The sequence below is a fragment of the Rhinolophus hipposideros genome (genome assembly GCF_964194185.1).
Source record: "Rhinolophus hipposideros genome assembly, chromosome: 17".
Lineage (NCBI taxonomy): Eukaryota > Metazoa > Chordata > Mammalia > Chiroptera > Rhinolophidae > Rhinolophus > Rhinolophus hipposideros.
The window spans coordinates 45,669,171-45,677,895 of record NC_138063.1 but is presented as its reverse complement, the minus strand read 5'-3'; the positions used below and the strand labels follow the sequence as shown (position 1 = coordinate 45,677,895).

General features: G+C 38.4%; 1 protein-coding gene across 2 annotated transcripts in view; it reads left to right on the top strand.

Moving 5' to 3' along the window:
• The window catches only part of MYOM1 (myomesin 1), a 139,588-nt gene that overhangs the window by 39,033 nt on the left and 91,830 nt on the right, over positions 1 to 8,725 (top strand). For both annotated transcript variants that reach the window (XM_081079059.1, XM_081079060.1), the window contains exons 6-9: positions 2,945 to 3,037; positions 4,826 to 4,914; positions 5,029 to 5,091; positions 8,507 to 8,671. In XM_081079059.1, the coding sequence (XP_080935185.1) occupies positions 2,945 to 3,037; positions 4,826 to 4,914; positions 5,029 to 5,091; positions 8,507 to 8,671 (410 nt within the window). The remainder of the gene's footprint in view (positions 1 to 2,944; positions 3,038 to 4,825; positions 4,915 to 5,028; positions 5,092 to 8,506; positions 8,672 to 8,725) is intronic.

Here is an 8,725-nt window from a genome sequence, read left to right as displayed (position 1 = left end):
AATAGTATACCTCTCAATATTCACAAGAATTTCAGAAACCTCTTGACAAGTAATCCCAGAGTGTAGATTACTCTCCAAAATTAGCCGATGACAGGCCAGTTTGGAATTTCACTTTCCAGAAATAATAAACTGTGAAGCATATACAGAGCAGCCCGAAAATCCTTCTTTTCTTTTCTGACTTAATACTGAAGACAGGCAATGTCAAGTGACTTGGAACCTGAATGCCTCTGTGAATTCTTTGAAGAAGAGAATTGAATTACTTCAACCTACTCTTTGCCTGCCGCTTTAAAACAGGCATTTCTTACACTGATGTCTGGAGTACCAGAGGAAAGACTAGAAGCTCCTCAAAATGTGTGTGTGTTTGTGTGTGTATGTGTGTGTAGGAAAGACATTAAGTTACTAAGTTGAGTAGTACTGAAGAGCAAGGTTGGTGAAGCAACCCTGGGAGCTGTGAAATACTGTTTTAACTCGAATTTTATGCAGATCTGAACAACATTTTTGGTCAGAAGCCAAATCGAGTGTCACTCTGTTGTTGGGTCAAGTAACACATGCATCAGCCTTTGGTGTCATATTTCTCTACTTATGCTAAAAGGAACTACTGAAAATACTCCAGTACATGAAAATCTGAGCAAGAGGTAGCTTCTGAGTCAAATATGAAATTACCTAAACCAATTCAATCAGAAGAACATGTCAATTAACATGTTCTACCCTGTTATTCATCACAACGAGGAATGTTCAAAATTGGGAGAAGCCAGCAGATTTCTTTCTACAGGCCATCCCTGATCAGATAGTCCTGTCTGCCTGGAGTCCAGCTGTCTGAGGCCACTTCTAGGCTGGCAGGAAATAGCTAGCAAAATCTCTGTGGGTTGGGTAGAAGGTTATATATACTGCTATGCCTGCCACACAGCTGCGTTGCTTAAGCGAGTCCAACCCTTTCATTTCAGATCCGAGGGAACCGAGACACAAAGAGCCTCAAGTTACTTTCTTCATCTGCACTTATTTTAAATTAACCAAATCAGAACTCTTTACCTTTGGTTATAAGTTATGAAACTACAATTAATTCATTGCGTTAGACAATAATTCTGCTCAATCCAATTTAACAATTTACCTAATATGTGCCCATGGCTCATATTTCCTTGAGACTGGGAATACAAGCAAATATGGATCAGACACAATCCCCATCATCAAGGCACTGCCAGCTTAGTAGAACTGACACATATTGAACCATAATTTAATAAATGTTATATCTTGCAATTTGAACCAGGTAAGACCGGTGTGGAGATGCAGAAACGATTAATATTGTGTGGGATTTCAGGGAGGAGTTTATTGAAGAAGTGGCATTTGATCTGAACCTTGAAGGATGAGTTAGAATTTTGCTAAATGGGGGAGAATGATACATTTTAAAAAGTATAGAAAATAATTGTGGTTTAGGGACATAGAACATGTGTGCATACATGTGCAAGCGCAGAAGTTGGAAAGAGGAAGGAACTGACTAAGGATTATTTCCTTTCTTTCTCTCCCTTTCCACTACAATAAAATGCAGCTAAATAGAAAACAGTTGGAAAATGGAAGCCTCATATATGTTGTCAGGAGCCAGGCTGCCTGGGTTCAAATCCCAGCTCTGCTATTCCTAGCTGTGTGAGCTGGGACAAGTTACTTAAGCTTGGTTTCTTCATCTGGAAAATGATGTTGAAAATAGTTCTGCCTCGGGTGGTTGCTGTGAGGGCTGAATTTACTAATCTGTTCAGAAAGCACTTAGAATCTTGCCTGGATCCTAATGAACGCTCTGTGTCGGTGATTGCTATTAGTGTTATGCTATTCGTGCACGTAAAGTGGGGTGTCTGAAAGGAAAACAAGTACAATCCACCTCCTCTTTTGGGCAGAAATTGGCGTGCACAGGAGAGTCTGGTTTGGCACCAGAGACACTGGCTATTGACACCAAGAGGGTGTGGTGAAGAAGAATCAAAGTGCCATTTGTAGACTTGGGAGACAGTGTCTCAGGAAGGGCCCCGCCTTGTAGCTCCAGCCTTTGAGGACTAACTAGGGATGGGAAAAAAGGAATCTTTTCAGCTTTTATTTGTTGGAAGTTTTCTTTCTTGATTAATATTTTAAGTTCTTCCAAGCCAAGAGCCATACTTGCTTATACTTGCTTACGACAGAATAAAACACTTAAATATAATGAGCTTTCAATACAATGACATTCTTTTTTTTTTTTTAACAAAATACAAGAATGTTAGTAGGAAGAATGTTTTGCTGTCATCCTACGTAGAGAGCTAACAATAAAAACCCTCAACTCAACCCCCCCCGTCATGTCAACAATTGCCAAGTTTTTCCTTGTTTTAGATCTTTTAAGTACGTATAATATGCACACAAAAATGTGCATATTATATATAAATGTAGAGCTTTGATGAATTTCTTTGCACACACCTGTGTAACCAAATCAAAAACCCAAACATTATCGGCACCCAAGATGCCTCCTTCATGTCCCCTATTCCCCACTTCCCCGACTCTCCTTGGGGGGAAATCACTTTCCTGACTTCCAGCAGCAGCATGAATTAGTCTTTTCTGGTTTTGTACTTTATATAAAGCAATCATTGTACTGTGTACTCTTTTGCGTCTGGCTCTTTCACTCCACATTATGTATGCAAGATTCAACCACATTCTTATGAATGATCGGCTTCTTAAATGTAGTTTTTATGGTGGAGAAGAGGAAAGCAAGTACATCAAGAAGTTTTATTGTATTTATAGTGATTTTATTTAATCTGCCATAGATTTGGATTTATTGAACAGACACTGCTGCTGACCTCAACGCCGTGTTTACAGGTGTTTCTTCAAGAACAAGAATTGTGTGTGTGTGTGAGTGTGTGTGTGTGTGTGTGTGTGTGTGTGATCATGCAGCTATTTACACTTCAACTTACGTTGCCTTGTTTCCATTTTCTCATAGGTATAAAAACCAGGTGCCAATAAATGTCCATGCAAACCCTGGAAAGTATATTATTGAAAGTCGGTATGGAATGCACACGCTGGAAATTAATACGTAAGAGGACATCGGGGTCCATGTGTGTTGCCGGACAATTGCTCAGGGAGGCACCACTCTGCTCTAGTTAGCAGCTGCTCTCCTCTTTTGTTCCCAGTACAGGCTGAATAACACAATGGGTGGTGTCCACATGCATTGCTTCTCTCAGTGCATACCTAACAGTGATAAGCATGACTCATTATTACCAAGACCTCGTTACCTCCCAAAGTGAACTTATGTTTGAATTTAGTCAAAGATGATGAGGAAAAAATTAATTTGTATCTTTTTATTTATCCTGTTATATACTGGGGAGTTTTTCTTAGACATTAGCAAGAAAATATGTTATATACATAGACATTTATATTCAGTTATCCTTTCAGAGTTCCAAATCAACATCATCATCGTACTCTTTTGGCTTTAATCAGTAAAGGCCACGGAGGTTAGGGTGGGTGGCATTGAAAATAAGCAGGACTAGGAGAAATTGTTCTTTCTTTCAGCTCACTGGGAACTGTGGGAAACGATGCAGCCCTCCCCCCCCACCCCCACCCCCATCAACCTGTAGATGGAGGCAGCACGGACATTGGGATGTTTTTAAAGCAAAAGCCAAAGCAAAATTTGAAAGTAGAACCCACATCAAAATTTCCAAGTCCTCAAGGGTTTATCGTGTCTCCTAGAATGGTTTTGAAATCCAAGCCTAGTTATGTGGATACAAAAGTTAAACAAGCTCTCACCATTTTCAGTTCACATAAAACCATGACATGCTGAGATGTCAAAGTAAAATTTACGTCATTCTGATCTCAAGAGATTTATAGCCTTCTCCTGAGATCACAACAGTTGACACAAGTGATGCTGGGCTTCAAAAAGAACCCTGGGACCCTGGGACATTCGCCAAGCTCTGACCCTGACCTCAGGTCACATCAATCCTGCCAGTCAGTGGTTCTACTGAGGCAGCAGTGAGCCATGTGGTGGCTTGATAATTAAATAATTATGAGAAAAACAACTGTATTGACCTTCCTGGTGTTCTATTGATGTCTGTAAAATTTCAACAAGAAATATGTTTATATGAATGAAGCTCAACTTAGAGGGACAATGAATAACATAGACACTTGTCATGGTAAGACACAAACAACCTGCTTTGAAATCTTAGCCTGTTCATCTCTCTGTGAGAAAATTGTCTCCCTAACTCCATTATTAAAGACATCCCAATTTCTGTATTATAAGTCAGAGGCACTTCCAAATATCAGTTCTTGTGTCATGCTGTGGGACAAAACTCCCAGTGTGGCCTGAACCTTAGAAGAATTAAGGGACAAATAACTTTAAGGCTAGAACACAGAACCACATGTTTACCAACCTGGATGTGCTTTGTGGCTCTAGGAGACTGTGGAAGTCTACAAGGAGAGGCATTTCCTTTTCTTCTTGTTGCCCTGTTACCCCCCAACTGAAACTCACCCTGAGGGAGGCCAGCAGGGAGACTGTACCCCTAGTTGATCATAATGTTGTCCACTCTATAATTTATGTACTTAGCATTTTGTCGACTTTGTTTTTGGACATTATAAATGAACCCAGGCTAGGATCACAGTGGACTGTAGGTCTTCTCCCATTCTGTGCCACTGGCCTGAATCTCTTGGACTATGTAAGATCCCGCAGGGAACCAGATCAGAGAGAGTAGCTTCATCATGAGCCACTTAGAACCACATGCTAGCCACTGATTTGCAGTGTGCCAAGGCAGCAAAGAGATCCTTGAAGGAACAGCCAGTAATTACAAGGAGTGTCACTGTGATGTCCACTCATTTATATACGTTCTTTCAGATGTGACTTTGAAGACACTGCTCAGTACCGGGCTTCGGCAATGAACGTTAAAGGAGAGCTTTCAGCGTATGCCTCGGTTGTGGTAAAGAGTAGGTTTGCTGGGCTTGTTTTATTCAAAATGTATTATGTTTAAATTTATTCACTTTGCTAAAAAGTAAATAAGTCAAGAAGTAGATCAAATGAATTTCTGCTTTCTTTTCTAGGATATAAGGGAGAATTTGATGAGACTCGCTTCCACGCCGGGGCTTCCACCATGCCCCTCAGCTGTAAGTTCAAAAATATACAATGTATTTGCTAAGTATCATCTCCATTTAAAATACAGCACAATAAGATATTCTATAATGCTGAAGTAAATGTATAGTATGAAGTAGAATATATACTAATATGTATATAATAGCTGTCTATGGTTTGTTTTATTTTTTTAGATTCTTGGGTTACTGTTCTCTTTCTGAATATAGTTGCTTTGTTTTGGTTTTTTAAAAGCCCATATATGTGATGGGCTAAAAATGACAATGCTTTTAAGTCTTTCTGTGTTAAACTGAGAAATCATTACACAAACCTGAGCAGAGTGACTTAACCACACACACACACACACACACACACACACACACACACACACACACGTGCAAGTCTGGGCTGTACCAGAGCAATCTTACTCATCCTTAAATATACTGGTCAGTACCACCTCCTTGAGAAATCCATGTCTGATCCCCACTGCCACCCTCATCCCCATTCAATCAGGTTGGGTGTCCCTGGTGAGGCCATGACACCTCCATAAGAACATCTATTACACTGGACACTGTTAACTATTACATGTTTTTCTGTCCTACTGGCTCATGAGCCACTTGAAGGCAAGGCTGGGCCTTTTATCTCTAAGCCCTCTTGCCTGACACAGAGTAGCTATTCAATAACGAATGAATAAGTACATTAATTTATGAAGTGCAATTTAAATGGAAGTCTAAATGTGGTTAAATAGCAAGATAATAAAAATTTCAATCAGTGGTAATTTGTGAATTTGTAAACTTCAATTATTTCATCTAAATCAGAACTTCTTTTCATGGTAAGCAATAATAAAAAGTAAAATTCTTATGGTTATTCAAATAATTAGATGCTTACAACGGTCAGAGTGAAAAAAGGTAGCCAAGCCCTAACTTCTTGTTTTCCAAACATTAAAAAATAAGTGATAGTTTTGAAAATGGTTGATGAAGATATTTTCTCATGGGTCAGTTTATCACCTAATTGGTTATTTTTATGTTTGCAAATGACCTACTAAATCACCTTCATGGAATAGCTCCTAATTTTAATATTCCAAGTTATAACCATTGGTATCAATCCCATGGGCAAGAGGGAATGATGAGTGGGAGTGAGGGAGGAACACATCCCAAATCATGATTTTTTCTTATCATTTGATTTATATTGAGACAGAATAGTTGGAAATTCTGAAGCTATGACTTACTTCCAATGTCCCCATGGCTGGCCTGTTGATCATTCTACAATTTTCTGAACGTATCCTGCTCATTCTCACAGCATATCATCATCCACGTTTCTCCTATTTCCCTCTTCTCCATCAAGTCAAGGTCTGAAAGCTCAGCTCAACTTTACTTTGCTACCTTTAATTGCACTCAGTCAGAGCCTCCCCTGACTGGCCCTTGAATTGAACACAATTGTTCCTAACATAGAAAACAGGATCCATTCAGCTAATATTTATCGAGCATCTGCTGTGTGCTAGGTACCGGTTTAGGTGCATGGAATTTGCTGGTAAATATTATAGATAAAGCTTCCTGCCCTTGGTTCTGTTCTAATAGTTAATATGTATTGATCATTGTCCCAAACACTGTACTAAGACTTTTAAAATATGCACTGACTCATTTAATGCTCTCTCAAAGGTTATGAAATAGGTACATTTTTATCTGTGCTATGCTGATGGAGAAGTAGGTCGGAGAGGTTAAATCATGGGACAAAGCTACGCATAATGGTAGAGACTTGTAACCTGGTCTTTCTAATTCTAAACCATATTCTAAACCAACGGTCAGTAAACATTTTTTTTTGTAAAGGACTAGGTTGTAAATACTTTAGGCTTTGTGGGCCACACTGTCTCTGTCACAACTGTTCAACTCTGCCATTGTAACACAAAAACAGCCATAGACAGGAGGTAAATGAATGAGCATGGCTGTGTTCCAATAAAATCTTATTTATAAACATTGAGTTTGAATTTCCTATCACTTTTCACGTGTCACAAAATGTTATTATTCTTTTGATTTTTTTCAATTATTAAACAAATTAAAAACCATTCTTAATGGTACAAAACAAGAGGTAGTCTAGATTTACCTCACAGATTTGCCAACCCCTAAATCTCAGGCCTACTCTAACCCTTGTCTCTACTCCCTAAGGCAGCTTTAGAACCAGCCCAGCTTCCCAATGAGCAAGGTCTGATCATGTTGTTTTGCTTTTTTATTTCAGTGGGACATCATCATGTAAAAGTGGGGCAGATGAGGCATGCTTCAAAGAGTTATTTCCCTGGCAGCACTCAAATACAAAGCAATACCATGTATTGGTTGAAAGCACAAGTTCTAGAAACAGCCCACTGGTGTAAATCCTGGCTGTGAGGGGTGAATGTGGGCAGTTATTTAGCCTCCCTATGCTGCTGTTTCCTCATCTATAAAATAGAGATAATCATGGTACTTATCATGAGGCTTAATTCAATTGATAGATATCAAACACTTGGAACAATACTTGGCACTCAATTAATTGAGTTGACTCAATTAAACGTTAGCTTGCCATTTCAAATCAATACTAAGAGGTGTTAGGAAGAGAGGTGAAACGTGAAAGAAAGGGCTTTAAGTTTTAGCGTTGTGTGGTATGGGTTTGAATTTCAACTTCACACATGATACCTTTGAAACCTTCACTTTAGCTGTATATTTGTGAATGTCTATATCTCCATTTGAAAGAGAGGAAAAACTAATATCTGTACCATGGGGATTTTGCGAGGATTAGATGATATGTCAAATATAGCATGCCTGGCATATAAAAGTCCATCAATAAATAGTTAATATTTTCCCAAGCTCTTTTCTTTGAGAAAAGAGAAAATAAAACCTGGGAGAGATTATGATGCAGGCATTTACTCAATCTATAAATAAGACATTTCTAAGAAAAATATTTTTAAACTTACAATATTTTAAACTTTTCAGTTTTCCTCCATTGACATGTCATATATTTTTTACTCAGATCATTAAAGAAACTAAAACAACTTCCCGAAAAACTCTATTTTTATGAGTAATTGACATGGCTATTTGTTCCAAGAGTACAAGCAAAAGAGTTTAAATGACTCAGAATCTAAAATTAAAAAGTGCATACGTATATTGCAGCTAACTATTTACATCTAGGCCAAACATGGTATTAATTTACATTTTATGTAAAGCATTAAATCTGTCCTCCAAATTCTATTAATTATAAATAAGCTCTTCTGACCAATGAAGCAAGAATTTTTATAAAAAGAATATCCATTTCACATCATGATATATGTGAATGTGCTATGTACTTCTTTCATAAGATTTAATTTTTGCCCAGATAAATCATTTGATCGGTCTTTGTTGTGACTGCTCTCTGCCTGTTCTCATTGAAATGCTGTGTCTCTTTGATGAGAAAAAATAAATTACTGATGTTTGTTTTTGTTCTACCCAGTTGCCGTGACCCCTTATGGTTATGCTTCCAAGTTTGAGATTCACTTTGATGAGAAGTTTGATGTGTCATTTGGGAGAGAGGGCGAGACGCTAAGTCTAGGCTGCCGTGTAGTTATCACTCCTGAAATTAAACATTTCCAACCAGAGATCCAGTGGTACAGAAATGGTGAGCCTGTATAATGAATTCTCACTGAGGTTCTTATTTTCAGAAGGTCACAGA